General features: G+C 77.5%; 1 protein-coding gene across 1 annotated transcript; it reads left to right on the top strand.

The window, feature by feature from the left end:
- Positions 1 to 346: 346 nt before the first annotated feature.
- On the top strand, positions 347 to 14,726 carry LOC135311444 (multiple epidermal growth factor-like domains protein 8; the record flags this gene model as incomplete). The annotated part of the gene is given in 22 exon segments (XM_064440576.1): positions 347 to 575; positions 577 to 691; positions 1,174 to 1,306; positions 1,394 to 1,608; positions 1,698 to 1,808; positions 2,546 to 2,664; positions 2,746 to 2,965; positions 3,035 to 3,073; positions 3,075 to 3,207; positions 3,754 to 3,917; positions 4,576 to 4,723; positions 4,976 to 5,207; positions 5,912 to 6,035; positions 6,487 to 6,697; positions 7,444 to 7,658; positions 8,308 to 8,515; positions 9,772 to 9,934; positions 10,852 to 11,044; positions 12,095 to 12,265; positions 12,455 to 12,585; positions 12,902 to 13,031; positions 13,776 to 14,726. Coding segments are annotated over 22 exon segments (4,355 nt in total), but the record flags the coding sequence as incomplete, so codon positions are not given.
- Between the last annotated feature and the right edge of the window lie 6 nt (positions 14,727 to 14,732).

Here is a 14,732-nt window from a genome sequence, read left to right on the forward strand (position 1 = left end):
GAGAGCCCCTGACCCCTGGGAGAGCCCCCTGACCCCTGGGAGAGCCCCTGACCCCCGGGAGAGCCCCCGGCCCCTGGGAGAGCCCCCGGCCCCTGGGAGAGCCCCTGACCCCCGGGAGAGCCCCCGGCCCCTGGGAGAGCCCCTGACCCCTGGGAGAGCCCCCTGACCCCTGGGAGAGCCCCTGACCCCTGGGAGAGCCCCTGGCCCCCGGGAGAGCCCCCGGCCCCTGGGAGAGCCCCTGGCCCCCGGGAGAGCCCCCGGCCCCTGGGAGAGCCCCTGACCCCTGGGAGAGCCCCCCTGGCCCCTGGGAGAGCCCCTGGCCCCCGGGAGAGCCCCCTACCCCCAGGGATTGGGCCCAGACCCCCTGTATCAGCCCCCAGCCCCCGTTCCCACCCCCGGCGGCCCCCCCGAGCCCTTTGCCAGCCCCCAGCCCCACTGAGCCCCCCGTCGCCCCCCAGGGACGGGGGCACGTGCTACCGGGAGTGCGGGGGCCGCTCGCTGGTGGCCAACCTCTCCGAGCCCCTGGCCCTGGGGTCCCGGCTGGCCGCGGGGGGTCCCGGCGCCCGCGGGGGGCCTCTCGTACTGCGTGTGGGTGCTGTCGGCCACGGGGAGCCTGGAGCCCTGCCCCCCCGGGGACCCCTGCCCCACCATCAGCCTGACCCTGCAGCCCGACCTGAGCACCCCCTGCATGGTGAGGGGGGCTGGGGGGGCTCAGAGGGGCTGGGAGGGTGGGGAGACTGGGGGGGCTGGGGAGAGGGGGGTGTCTGGGGGGGGCATGGGGGGATCTGGAGGGGGGGGCTAGACTGACACAGAGGGTCTGGGGCGTCTGGGGGGGATGCATGGGGAGAGGGGGGTGGCTTGGGGACCATGGGGGGTCTGGGGGATGCTGGGGAGATGGGGGGCTGGGGGGGGGGGGCACGTGGCGCCTGGGGGGCTGCATGGGGAGAGGGGGGTGGCTTGGGGACCATGGGGGGTCTGGGGGATGCTGGGGAGATGGGGGGCTGGGGGGGGGGGGGGCACGTGGCGCCTGGGGGGCTGCATGAGGTCGATGGGAAGATGGGGGGGTCTGGGGGGTGCGCGGGGGGGTGCTGGGGAGTTGGGGGGGGCACACAAGGGGGTGCTGCCGGTGCCGTGCCCCCCTGAGACCCCCGTGCCCCCCCACCCCCGCCCCAGACCAGCTACGCCTACGCCTTTGACGGGGTGCCGGCCTTCCTCGACAGCGGGGTGCTGCAGGGGGACCCCACGCTGCTGGGGGCCTTCTGCGGGCGCGGCCGCCCCGAGCCCCTCACCCTGGAGGCCCACTCCGGTACGGGGCGGGGGGGGGTGTGGGGAGGATTCGGGGGGGGGCCGGGGTGCCCTGGGACCCCCCCCACCCACCGTGCCCCCTCCCCAGGGGTGCTGGTGCTGTACTACGAGGCCAACGGCAGCGAGCCGACGGGGTTCAACGCCAGCGTGGGGGTCCAGAGCTGCCGCCCCCCCTGCGCCGGGGGGCAGGAGTGCCGGGGGGGCCGCTGCGTCTGCCGGGGGGGGCACGGGGGGCCCGGCTGCCGCCAGCCCCTCTGCCCCGGGGACTGCGGGGCCCCCGCCGGGCACGGCGCCTGCAACGCGGTGAGGGGCGGCCGGGGGGGGCGGGGCGTTTTGGGGGGCCGGGGGTGGGGGGAAGCCCGCGCCCCCCCCTCACCCCCCCGCCCCCCCAGACCCTGGGGGTCTGCGTCTGCAGCGAGGGCTTCGCCGGCCCCGACTGCTCGGTGCCGCTGGGGCCGGGCAGCCTCGTCTGGGAGACCCTCGTCGACGGGCACCTGGCGGCCGTGAGTGACCCCCCACCCCCCCCAGCCCCGCGCCCCACGCTTGGGGGTCAGGCACGGCCCTCCGCCCCGGGGGGCCGCCACCCCCCAAGTCCCCCGGCTGCCCCCCACAGGTCTGGGGGGCTCTTGTCTTTTCCCAGTGCCCCATAGACCCCCCAGTTTCCACCCCCAGGACTGTCCCCAGTGACCCCCCCCGTGCCCCATAGACCCCCGATACCCCCCCAAGACTGTCCCCAGTGCCCCCCCGCTTTCCCATAGGCCCCCTGATATGCCCCCGGGACCCCCCCACCGTCCCCCCCAGTGCCCCATAGACCCCCTGATGTGCCCCAGGACCCCCTGATGTGCCCCCTCAGTGCCCCATATCCCCCCAGTAACGGCCCAGGGCCCCACCCAGTGCCCCATAGCCCCCTGATACCTCCCCAGGACTGCCCCCAGTGTCCCCCCCTGGTTTCCCATAGAGTCCCAATATGGCCCCAAGACCCCCCCACCATCCCCCCCAGTGCCCCATAGACCCCCAATACCCACCTAAGACTGTCCCCAGTGCCCCCCTGGTTCCCCATGGACCCCCCCCAGTGCCCCCTCAGTGCCCCGTATCCCTCCGATAACCCCCCAGGACCCCACCCAGTGCCCTATAGGCCCCCCGATACCTCCCCAGGACTGCCCCCAGGACCCCACCCAGTGCCCCAGGACCCCCCGGTGCCCCCCCCCGGGGCTGACCCCCCTCTCCCCGTGCCCCCCAGGACACGGCCAGCCGGTTCCTGCACCGCCTGGGCCACAGCCTGGTGGAGGGTCCGGAGGGGACGCTCTGGATGTTCGGGGGGCTCTCGCTGTCCCAGGGGCTGCTGGGAAACGTCTACAGGTCAGCAGGCCCCGCCCTCCCGGCCCCGCCCCGGCCCCACCCGGCCCCGCCCCGGCGCATCCCCTCGTCTCTGCCCCACAGATACTCCATCGCCGAGCGCCGCTGGACGCAGATGCTGGCGGGGGCGGAGGACGGGGGTCCCGGCCCCTCGCCCCGCTACTTCCACGCGGCCGCCCCGCTGCCCGCCCGCCGCGCCATGCTGGTGCTGGGGGGGCTGACGGCGGCGGGGGTGGCCGGCGACGCCTGGCTGCTCAACCTCACCACGCTGCAGTGGCGCCAGGAGCAGGTGGGGACCCCCCGCGCCCGCCCCGCGCCCGCCCCCGGGGGGGGCTCGGCGTCACCCGCAGCCCCCCAACGCCGTCCCCGGCAGGACGCGGCGCTGCCGGCGGTGGCGGGGCACACGCTGACCCCCCCGGCGCGGGACCTCGCTGCTGCTCATCGGGGGCTACTCGCCCGAGAACGGCTTCAACAAGAAGCTGCTGCAGTATCACGTCGAGACGGAGAGCTGGGAGGTGGGGCAGCAGGCCGGGACCCCCCCCACAGGTAACGGGGACCCCCAGCTCCTCGGGGCAGCGGGTACCGCCCCAGCACCCCCCAGCGAGGGGCTGGGGCCCCCCAGTAATGGGGCTGGGAGCCCCCAGTAATGGGGCTGGGACCCCCAGCTCCTTAGGGCAGCGGGTACCGCCCCAGCACCCCCCAGTGAGGGGCTGGGACCCCCCAGTAATGGGGCTGGGAGCCCCCAGTAATGGGGCTGGGACCCCCAGCTCCTCAGGGCAGCGGGTACCGCCCCAGCACCCGCCAGTGAGGGGCTGCGGCCCCCCAGTAATGGGGCTGGGACCCCCCAGTAAGGGGGCCGGGACCCCCAGCTCCTCAGGGCAGCGGGTACTGCCCCAGCACCCCGCAGTGAGGGGCTGGGACCCCCCAGTAATGGGGCTGGGAGCCCCCAGTAATGGGGCTGGGACCCCCAGCTCCTCAGGGCAGCGGGTACTGCCCCAGCACCCCCCAGTGAGGGGCTGCGGCCCCCCAGGAAGGGCGCTGGGCCCCCCGGCGCCGCCCGGACCCCCGCTGACCGCCCCCCTCGCCCCCCAGGCCTCTACGGGCACTCGGCCGTTTACCACGAGGACACGGACGCCGTGTACGTGTTCGGGGGGCAGCGCTTCCACGTGGAGACCGTGGCGGCCTCCCCGGAGCTCTACAGCCTCTACTGCCCCAACCTCACCTGGAGCCTGCTCGCCCCCTCCCAGGGCCGCAAGGTGGGGCGGGGGTCCTTCGGGGGGGTCTGCGGGTCCTTGAGGGGCACCTGGGGGTCCTTGAGTGGGGTCTGGGGTCCTTGAGGGGCACCCGGGGGTCCTTGAGTGGGGTCTGGGGTCCTTGAGGTGCACCTGGGGATCCTTGAGGGGCACCTGGGGGTCCTTCAGGGGCACCTGGGGGTCCTTCAGGGGGTGCCTGGGGGTCCTTGAGGTGGGTCTTGGTGTTCCTGAGGGGCGCCTGGGCACCCTGGCGGTGTCTGGGGTCCTTGAGGGGGGGTCTTGGGGTCCTTGAGGCGTGCCTGGGGGTCTTTGAGAGGGCTCTGGGGGCTCCTTGAGGGGGGTTTTGGTGTACTTGAGGGGGGTCTGGGGTCCCTGGGGAGCATGGGGGTCCTTGAGGGTGTCTGGGCATCTTAGAGGGGGCCCTGGGGGAGCCGGGAGGGGTCCTTGAGAGGGGTGTGGGGTGTGATGGGGGGGAGCAGGGTTTGGGGACCACACTGGGGGCACCTGTGGGGGTCTGGGGGGGTGTCTGTGGGGCACCATGGAGCGTTTGGGGGTGTCGGGGGGGGGGGGCAGGAAGGGGGTGTGTCCGGTGTTCGGGCACGCGGGGCTTCGGGGGTGTGGGGGGGGGGGGCCCTCTGTGACCCCCATGTCCCCCCCACAGCCCCTGCCCCACTTCTTCCACGCGGCGGCCGTGGTGGGGGACGTGATGGTGGTCCTGGGGGGCCGCACGGAGACCCACGACTTCAGCAACCACGTGCTGCTCTACCAGCTGCGCTGCAACGCCTGGGTGCTGCCCCCCCCACACCGGTGAGGGGCGCCCCGCGGCGGGGGGACCCCCGAAACCGCGGGGGGGGCGGGGGGAGGGCTCAGGGCACCCCCAGAAACGGGCGGGGACGGGGCTGGGGGCCCTGCAAAGGCATCGGAGACCCCGAAACGCTCGGGGAGCGGGTGCTCCGCGGGGAGGGGCTGCAGCCCGGGCCGGGGGGGGTGGGGGGGGGGGGTGGGGGTGCCCCCGCGACCCCCGCGACCGACGCGTCCGTCCGTCCGTCCGTCCGCAGAGCCGGCGGCGGCGGGCGAGCCCATGAACCGCTCGGTGGCCCACGCCGCGGCGGCGGCGGGGGGCCGGGTCTACGTCTCGGGGGGCTTCAACGGGGTGGCCCTGGGGCGGCTGTGGTCGCTGCGGGTGCCCGCGGACCCCTGCCGCGTCCTGCCCGGCCCCGAGGCCTGCAACCGCTCGGGGGCCGCCTGCGCCTGGTGCCAGGGCAGCTGCCGCGCGGCCGAGGCGGCGGCACGGTGAGGGGGCGGGGGGCGGGGGGCGGGGGGAGATGGGGGTGATGGGGGTGATGGGGGTGATGGGGGGAGATGGGGGTGATGGGGGCGATGGGGGAGATGGGGGAGATGGGGGGAGATGGGGGTGATGGGGGGAGATGGGGGTGATGGGGGTGATGGGGGTGATGGGGGCGATGGGGGTGATGGGGGTGATGGGGGAGATGGGGGTGATGGGGGGAGATGGGGGGAGATGGGGGAGATGGGGGTGATGGGGGAGATGGGGGTGATGGGGGGAGATGGGGGTGATGGGGGTGATGGGGGGAGATGGGGGAGATGGGGGAGATGGGGGAGATGGGGGAGATGGGGCGATGGGGGAGATGGGGGTGATGGGGGCGGGGGGAGATGGGGGGTGATGGGGGTGATGGGGGTGATGGGGGCGGGGGGAGATGGGGGGTGATGGGGGTGATGGGGGTGATGGGGGAGATAGGGGGAGATGGGGGAGATGGGGGAGATGGGGGTGATGGGGGAGATGGGGGAGATGGGGGTGATGGGGGGTGATGGGGGAGATGGGGGTGATGGGGGTGGGGGGGTGATGGGGGAGATGGGGGTGATGGGGGAGATGGGGGCGATGGGGGCGGGGGGAGATGGGGGAGATGGGGGCGATGGGGGCGGGGGGACACGAGGCGAGGGCGGGGGGCGGGGGGCGCGAACGCGACGCCTCCGCGCAGGCTGGGGTGCCCCCCGGGCCCGGCCGCCTGCTCCCCCACACCCCGCTCGGCCGAGGAGTGCCGGCGCCTGCGGAGCTGCAGCGAGTGCCTGGCCCTGCACCCCCGCGCGCTGCAGGGACCCCCGGTGAGGGGCCGGGACCCCCGGGGGGGGCTGGGACCCCCGGGTGGGGTCAGGACCCCTGGGTGGGGCCGGGACCCCCGGGGGGCCACTGGGACCCCTGATGGTGGTGCTGGGACCGCAGTGTCGTGGGCTGGGACCCCCGGGTGGGGCTGGGACCGCAGTGTGGTGGGCCGGGACCCCCGTGTGGGGCTGGGACCCCTGGTGAGGGGCTGGGACCGCCGGCGGCGGGGGGGGCTGGGACCCCCAAGGGGGAGGAGCTGGGACCAAGTGTTGTGGGCTGGGACCCTCGGGTGGGGCTGGGACCCCCAAGGGGGAGGAGCTGGGACCAAGTGTTGTGGGCTGGGACCCCCGGTGAGGGGCCGGGACCCCCGGGCGGGCACCGGGACCCCCGGAGCGGTGGGCCGGGCGGGGCGGGCGGGGCGGGCGGCGCCCCTCACGCCCCCCCGGCGCGCAGGGCCCCCCCCCGTGCAAGTGGTGCACCAACTGCCCCGAGGGCGCCTGCATCGGCCGCGGCGGCAGCTGCGCCTCCGAGAACGACTGTCGCGTGAACCAGCGCGAGGTGGGGGCGGCGGGGGGCTGCCCCGAGGCCGCCTGCGGGGCCGCCGACTGCGAGGCCTGCGCCGCGGCGGGCGCCTGCATGTGGACGCGGCAGTTCAAGCGCACCGGTGCGGGGCGGGGCGGGGCGGGGCGGGGCGGGGCTGGGAGGGGCAGGGCAGGGAGGGGTGGGGCTGAGAGGGGTGGGTCAGGGCGGAGTGAGGTGGGGCTGTGAGGGGTGGGGTGGGGCGGGGAGGGGTGGGGAGGGATGGGGTGGAGCAGGGTGGGGAGGGGCGGGGTGGGGTGGGGAGGGGTGGGGTGGGGAGAGGTGGGGAGGGGTGGGGCGGGGCGGGTCAGGGCGGAGTGGGGTGGGGCTGGGAGGCGTGGGGAGGGGTAGGGTGGGGTGGGGAGAGGTGGGGCAGGGTGGGGTGGGGGGGGGGAGGGCAGGGTGGGGCAGTGTGGAGAGGGGTGGGGTGGGGCAGGGTGGGGCGGGGCAGCCAAGGCAGGTGGGGTGGGGTGGGGCAGGGCAGGGCAGGGAGGGGTGTTGTGGGGCGGGGCAGAGTGGGGAGGGGTGGGGCAGGGTGGGGCGGGCATGGTGGGGCAGGGCGGGTGAGGCAGGTGGGGTGGGCAGGGCGGGATGGGGCAGGGCGGGGCGTGGCGGGGCGTGGCAGGCATGGTGGGGTGGGGCGGGCGGCGCAGGGTGGGGCGGGGCTGGGAGCGGCTGCAGCGGGGCTGGGAGCGGGCACAGGGGCGCACAGCGGAGATCGAGGGGGCGCAGTGGGGCCGGGAGCAGGCGCAGGAGGGCACAGTGGGGCACAGGGGGGTGCGGTGGGGCGCCGTGGGGCCGGCAGCCGCAGCCAGCTCCGCGTGCCCCCAGGGGAGACCCGCCGCATCCTGAGCGTGCAGCCCACCTACGACTGGACGTGCTTCAGCCACTCGCTGCTCAACGTCTCCCCGATGCCCGTGGAGTCGTCGCCCCCCCTGCCCTGCCCCACACCCTGCCACAACCACAGCGCCTGCGCCCCGTGCCTGGCCTCCAAGGGGGCGGACGGCGGCTGGCAGCAGTGCGTGTGGAGCGTCAGCCTGCAGCAGGTGGGGGGCGCTGGGGGGCGCTGGGGGGCTCTGGGGGGGCTGTGGGGGGGCTGTGGGGGGCTGGCAGCAGTGCGTGTGGAGCGTCAGCCTGCAGCAGGTGGAGGGCTCTGGGGGGCGCTGGGGGGCTGTGGGGGGCTGTGGGGGGCTGGCAGCAGTGCGTGTGGAGCGTCAGCCTGCAGCAGGTGGGGGGCGCTGGGGGGCTATGGTGGCGCTGGGGGGCTATAGGGGCTGTGGGGGGCTCTGGGGGCTATGGGGAGCTGTGGGGGACTGTGGGGAGCTGTGGGGGGCTGTGGGGGCTGGCAGCAGTGCGTGTGGAGTGTGAGCCTGCAGCAGGTGGGGGGCTCTGGGGGGCTCTGGGGGGCTGTGGGGGGCTGTGGGGGTGTGGGGGGCTCTGGGGGGCTGTGGGGGTGTGGGGGGCTCTGGGCAGCTGGGGGGGATGAGGGCGCTGGGGGGGCTGGCGGGAGGGGTGGGGGGGCCTGGGGGAGGCCGGTTGTGGGGGGACGGGGGCACTTGGGGGGGCTGTGGTCGGGGGGCCGTTGGAGGGGGGGTGTGTGGGGGTCCCCGGGCGGCCTGCGGGGCCCGCGCGGGGGGGGGGGGGGGGGGGTCCGGCCGTGGGGCTGAGGACCCCCCGCCCCCCCCGCCCCCCCAGTGCATGAGCCCCAGCTACGTGCCGCTGCGGTGCGCGGCCGGGGCGTGCGGGCGGCTGCTGCGGGGCGCCGAGAGCTGCGGCGCGGGGTGCGCGGGGGCCCCGCAGTGCGCGCGCTGCCTCCGCCTGCCCCGCTGCGGGTGGTGCGCGCGGCGCGGGCACGACGGCAGCGGGCGCTGCCTGGAGGGGGGGCTGCGCGGCCCCCGCCACGGTACGGGGGGGGCGGGGGGGGAGGGGGGGTGGGGGGCTTGGGGGGGGATGGGGGGGGCTGGGGGCTTGGGGGGGATGGGGGGTCTGGGGGTGGGGGGATGGGGGCGTGAGGGGGGCTTGGAGGGGAAGGGGGGGCTGGGGGGCGCAGGGTGGGGAGCTGGGGGTGGGGGGGCTTGGGGGGGATGGGGGGTCTGGGGGGGGATGGGGGGGGATGGGGGCTTGGGGGGCGGGGGGGCTTGGGGGGGATGGGGGGTCTGGGGGTGGGGGGATGGGGGGGGATGGGGGCGTGGGGGGCGGGGGGGCTGGGGGGGGCTGGGGGCTTGGGGGGCGGGGGGGCTGGGGGGGGCTGGGGGATGGGGGAGCTTGGGGTGGGGGGGGTCTGGGGGTGGGGGGATGGGGGCGTGAGGGGGGCTTGGAGGGGAAGGGGGGGCTGGGGGGCACAGGGTGGGGAGCTGGGGGTGGGGGGGCTTGGGGGGGATGGGGGGCTGGGGGTGGGGGGTGGGGGTACAGGGTGGGGGCTGGGGGGGCAGGGATGGGGGTGTGGGGTGGGGGGCTTAGGGGGGATGGGGCAGGGATGGGGGTGTGGGGTGGGGGCTGGGGGGACGCGGTGGGATGGGGGGCTTGGGGGGGGATACGGGGCACGGAGTGGGGTCTGGGGGTGGGGGGTGGGGGGGCTTGGGGGGGATGGGGGATGGGGGAGCTTGGGGTGGGGGGGATCTGGGGGATGGGAGTGGGGTGGGGGGGCTTGGGGTGGGGGGGCTTGGAGGGATGGGGGGCTGGGGGGTGGGGGGGGCTCAGGGTGGGGGGCTGGGGTTGGAGGGCTTAGGGGGATGGGGGGATGGGGGGGCTTGCGGTGGGGGGCATGGGGGGACTGGGGGATGGGGCGGGGATGGGGGGTGCGGGGTGGGGGCTTGGGGGGGATGGGGCGGGGATGGGGGGGATGGGGGATAGGGGGCAGGGATGGCGGTGTGGTGGGGCTTGGGGGGGCTCGGAGGGATGGGGGGGCGTGGGGTGGGGGCTGGGGCAGGGAAGGGAGGGAGTGTGGGGTGGGGTCAGGGATGGGGGGTTGCGGGGTGGGGGGCGTGGGTGGGCTGTGGGGTCCGTGGGGTGGTCTATGGGGCGCTGTGGGGCGCCTGGGGCAGGGGCGGAGGGCCCGGGGGTGCTCGGGGCGGCTGCGGGGTGCCGCGGGGCGCCCGGCGGGGAGGGGGGGGGCCGCCCCGTCCGCCCCCCCCCCCAGCCCCTCCCGTGGCGCCCCAGGGCTGGCGCAGGCGTGTGGGGCAGAGGCCGAGTGGGCGTTCCTGGGCTGCCCCCCCGAGAACGAGTGTCTCAACGGGCACCACGACTGCAACGAGACGCAGGACTGCCACGACCTCGCGCGGGGCTTCCGCTGCGCCTGCAAGAGCGGCTACCGGCTGGACAAGTGAGGGGCGTGGGGCGGGGGTGGGGCGGGGGTGGGGCGGGGGTGGGGCGGGGGTGGGGCGGGGGTGGGGCAGGGGTGGGGCGGGGTGTGGGGCAGGGGTGGGGCGGGGTGGGGTGGGGGGTGGGGCGGGGCATGTGGGGCGGGGGTGGGGCGGGGGGTGGGGCGGGGTGTGGGGCGGGGGTGGGGCGGGGGTGGGGCGGGGTGTGGGGCGGGGGTGGGGCGGGGGGTGGGGCGGGGTGTGGGGAGGGGCGTGTGGGGCGGGGGTGGGGCGGGGGTGGGGCGGGGCATGTGGGGCGGGGTGTGGGGCGTGCAGGGAGCGGCTACCGGCTGGACAAGTGAGGGGCGTGGGGCGGGGTGTGGGGCGGGGGTGGGGCGGGGGTGGGGCGGGGCGTGTGGGGCGGGGTGTGGGGCGTGCAGGGAGCAGCTACTGGCTGGACAAGTGAGGGGCGTGGGGCGGGGTGTGGGGCGGGGGTGGGGCGGGGGTGTGGGGCGGGGCGGGGGGCGGGGGTGGGGCGGGTGTGGGGCGGGGTGTGGGGCGGGGGTGGGGCGGGGTGTGGGGCGGGGCGGGGGGCGGGGTGTGGGGCGTGCAGGGAGTGGCTACCGGCTGGACAAGTGAGGGGCGTGGGGCGGGGGTGGGGCGGGGGTGGGGCGGGGGTGGGGCAGGGGTGGGGCGGGGTGTGGGGCAGGGGTGGGGCGGGGTGGGGCGGGGGTGGGGCAGGGGTGGGCGGGGTGTGGGGCGGGGGTGGGGCGGGGTGTGGGGCGGGGGTGGGGCGGGGGTGTGGGGCGGGGGTGGGGCGGGGGTGGGGCGGGTGTGGGGCGGTGCGGGGGCGGGGGGCGTGCTGCGGGGCGGGGCGGGGGCGCGCGCCCGAGCCCCCCCGCGCCCGCCGCGCCCCCCACGAGCCCCCCCCCCCCCGCAGCGGCACGGGGCGGTGCGAGCCCGTGTGCGAGCAGGGCTGCGTGAACGGCACGTGCGCCGAGCCCGGCCGCTGCCGCTGCCACTTCGGCTTCGTGGGGCGCGACTGCTCCGTGCCGTGTCTGTGCAACGGGCACAGCCAGTGCCTCGGCCCCGCCGCGCGCGACCGCTGCCCCCACTGCCTCAACAACACCCAGGTGCGGGGCGGGGGGCACGGTGTGGGGCAGGGAATGGGGCGGGGAGTGGGCACGGTGTGGGGCGGGGAGTGGGGCACGGTGCGGGGCGGGGAGTGGGCACGGTGTGGGGCGGGGAGTGGGCACGGTGCGGGGCGGGGAGTGGGCACGGTGTGGGGCGGGGAGTGGGCACGGTGTGGGGCGGGGAGTGGGCATGGTGTGGGGCGGGGAGTGGGCACGGTGTGGGGCAGGGAGTGGGGCGGGGAGTGGGCACGGTGTGGGGTGGGGAGTGGGCACGGTGTGGGGCGGGGAGTGGGGCGGGGAGTGGGCATGGTGTGGGGCGGGGAGTGGGGCACGGTGCGGGGCGGGGAGTGGGCATGGTGTGGGGTGGGGAGTGGGCATGGTGTGGGGCGGGGAGTGGGCACGGTGTGGGGCAGGGAGTGGGGCGGGGAGTGGGCATGGTGTGGGGCGGGGAGTGGGCATGGTGTGGGGTGGGGAGTGGGCACGGTGTGGGGCGGGGAGTGGGCACGGTGTGGGGCAGGGAATGGGGCGGGGAGTGGGCATGGTGTGGGGCGGGGGGCACGGTGTGGGGCGGGGGGCACGGTGTGGGGCAGGGAGTGGGGCGGGGAGTGGGCATGGTGTGGGGCGGGCTGGGGGCATGGTGTGGGGCGGGGAATGGGGCGGGCTGTGGGCATGGTGTGGGGCAGGGGACGGGGTGGGGAGTGGGGCGGGGAGTGGGGCGGGGAGTGGGCATGGTGTGGGGCGGGCTGGGGGCATGGTGTGGGGCGGGGAATGGGGCGGGGGGCGGGACGGGGAGTGGGGCGGGCTGGGGGGCGAGGAGCGGGGCGGGGAGTAGGCATGGTGTGGGGCGGGCTGTGGGCGGGGAGTGGGGCAGGGAGCGGGCGTAGTGTGGGGCAGGCCGTGGGGCGGCAGGGCGGCGCTGCTCGGGGCAGGAGGGGAGCGCGGCGGGAGTGCGGGCCGGGGGATGCCCGGTGGGGCCGGCGGGGAGGGGCGGGGCGGGCTGTGGGGCAGGCCGTGGGGCGGCAGGGCGGCGCTGAGGCGGCCCCACGGCAGGGCCCCCAGTGCGAGCGGTGCCGGCCCCTCTTCGTGGGCTCGGCGCGGGCGGGGGGCACCTGCCGGCCCTGCCGCAGCTTCTGCCGCCACAACGCCGCCGTCTGCATCTCGCGGGAGGAGTTCGAGCGCGCCCGCCGCGACCCCGCGCGCTTCCCCCTCGAGCCCGCCATGGTCAGTGGGGCGCCCCACGGCTCCGGGGCGGGGGGGGTCCCGCTCGCCGGTCCCGCCCCCTGGGGTACCGGGGCGGGGGGGGGGGTGTGTGGGTGTGCCCCGGGGGGGAGGGGGTGCCCCGTGGCGGGGGGTGCCCCGTGGGGCCGGCCCGTGCCCGCCGCCCACCGGCGCCCCACCGCCGCCCCCCAGATCCCCACGTGGGTGTCGGAGGGCCCGAGCGAGGAGGCGGCCGTTTGCGTCAACTGCCAGAACAACAGCGTGGGCGAGCGCTGCGACGGCTGCCGGCCCGGCTTCTTCCTGCTGGACGGCGCCTGCACCAGGTGCGGGGGTCCTCGTGCGAGGGGGTCCTTGTGCGTGGGGGGTCCTCGTGCGTGGGGGTCCTCGTGCGTGGGGGTCCTCGTGCGCGGGGGTCCTCGTGCGTGGGGGTCCTCGTGCGCGGGGGTCCTCGTGCGCGGGGGTCCTTGTGCGTGGGGGTCCTCGTGCACGGGGGTCCTCGTGCGCGGGGGTCCTCGTGCACGGGGGTCCTCGTGCGAGGGGGGTCCTCGTGCGCGGGGGTCCTCGTGCACGGGGGGCCCTCGTGCGCGGGGGTCCTCGTGCGTGGGGGTCCTCGTGCGACGGGCGCGTGCCTCCCCGCAGGTGCCAGTGCAACGGGCACGCGGACACGTGCAACGAGCTCGACGGGACGGGCTGCCCCTGCCAGAACAACACGGAGACGGGCAGCTGCCAGGGCAGCGCCGCCGACAAGAGGGACTGCTACAAGCAGCAGGTGCCCCCCGGACCCCCCCGGCCCCCCACTGCCACCCCCATGGCCCCACCGCTGTCCTGCTCCTGCCCCTCCCTGCGCCCAACGCCCCATCCCTGCGCGCCCCCCGTCCCACCGATGTCCTCCGTGTCCCTGCACCCCCCACATTCCCCCGCACCCCCAGCACCCCACTGCCGACCCCGCCGCCGGTGACCCCCTGCATCCCCCCCGTCCCTGCATCCCCCCGCCCCCCCCCGCATCCTCCCGCCCCCCCGCACCCCACCACCCCCCCCACCGCTGGTGACCCCCCACATCCCCCCTGTCCCCGCATCCCCCACATCCCCCGCACCCCCAGCACCCTGCTGCCACCCCCCGCCGCCGGTGACCCCCCGCATCCCCCCGTCCCCGCATCCCCCCTGTCCCCGCATCCCCCACATCCCCCTGCCCCCGCTGCCACCCCCACCGCCACTGACCCCCCCGCATCCCCCCGTCCCCGCATCCCCCCTGTCCCCGCATCCCCCACATCCCCCGCACCCCCAGCACCCCGCCACCACCCTGACTGCCGGTGACCCCCCGCATCCCCCCGTCCCCGCATCCCCCCCGCCCCCCCCGCCCCCCCAGCACCCTGCCGCCACCAGTGACTCCCCCAGTCCCCCCGTCCCCGCATCCCCCACATCCCCCAGCACCCTGCCGGTGACCTCCCGCCCCCCCCGTCCCCCCGCCGCCCCCCGCCGTCGCCCGCCGGTGACCCCCGCGTGCCCCCCGCAGTGCGCCAAGTGCCGCGACTCCTTCCACGGGCACCCGGTGGGGGGCCAGCAGTGCTACCGGCTGATGGCGGTGGAGCAGGAGTATTGCCTGGACCCCACCTCGCAGAGCAACTGCTTCCACCAGCCGCAGCTGCAGCACCTGGGGCCCGGCCGCACCGTCCTCTTCGGCGTCCAGCCCAAGTTCACCAACGTCGACATCCGCATCACGCTGGACGTCACCTTCGGCGGCGTCGACCTCTTCGTCTCCACCGCCTACGACACCTTCGCCGTCGACGTCGACCCGGCCACCGGCCGCCACCTGGTGCGGCTGCAGACGCCCCTGGCCGGGGCCGCCAACGCCACGCGGCTGCGGGAGGAGCGCGCCGGCGGGCTCGTCACCTACCTGACGGTGCGGGAGGCGGCGGCGGCGCTGGTGGTCCGCGGGGTGCGGGACCGCCTGGTGCTCACCTACCCCCACGCGCTGCACCCGCTCAAGTCCAGCCGCTTCTACCTGCTGCTGCTGGGGGTGGGGGGCCCGCGGGGCGGCCCCTCGCAGGGGCTGCTCTTCTTCCGCCAGGACCAGGCGCACATCGACCTCTTCGTCTTCTTCTCCGTCTTCTTCTCCTGCTTCTTCCTCTTCCTCGCCCTCTGCGTCCTGCTCTGGAAGGCCAAGCAGGGGCTGGACGCCCGCCACGAGCAGCGCCGGCACCTGCAGGAGATGAGCAAGATGGCGAGCCGCCCCTTCGCCAAGGTCACCGTCTGCTTCGAGCGGGGGGCGCCCGCCGGGCCCCCGCCCCGCCGCCGCGGCCCCGCCGCCGCCGCCGCCGCCCCGCCGCCCCCCCAGCCCGGCGCGGGGCCCGTCACGCTGGAGCCCACCGAGGACGGCGTGGCGGCCGTGGCCACGCTGCTGCTGCAGCTGCCGGGGGGGCCGCGGCGCGGGGACCCCCACCGCGCCGCGCTGGCCTCCCGCCCTGGTGAC

Source organism: Phalacrocorax carbo, unplaced genomic scaffold (genome assembly GCF_963921805.1).
Source record: "Phalacrocorax carbo unplaced genomic scaffold, bPhaCar2.1 SCAFFOLD_430, whole genome shotgun sequence".
Taxonomy (NCBI): Eukaryota; Metazoa; Chordata; class Aves; order Suliformes; family Phalacrocoracidae; genus Phalacrocorax; species Phalacrocorax carbo.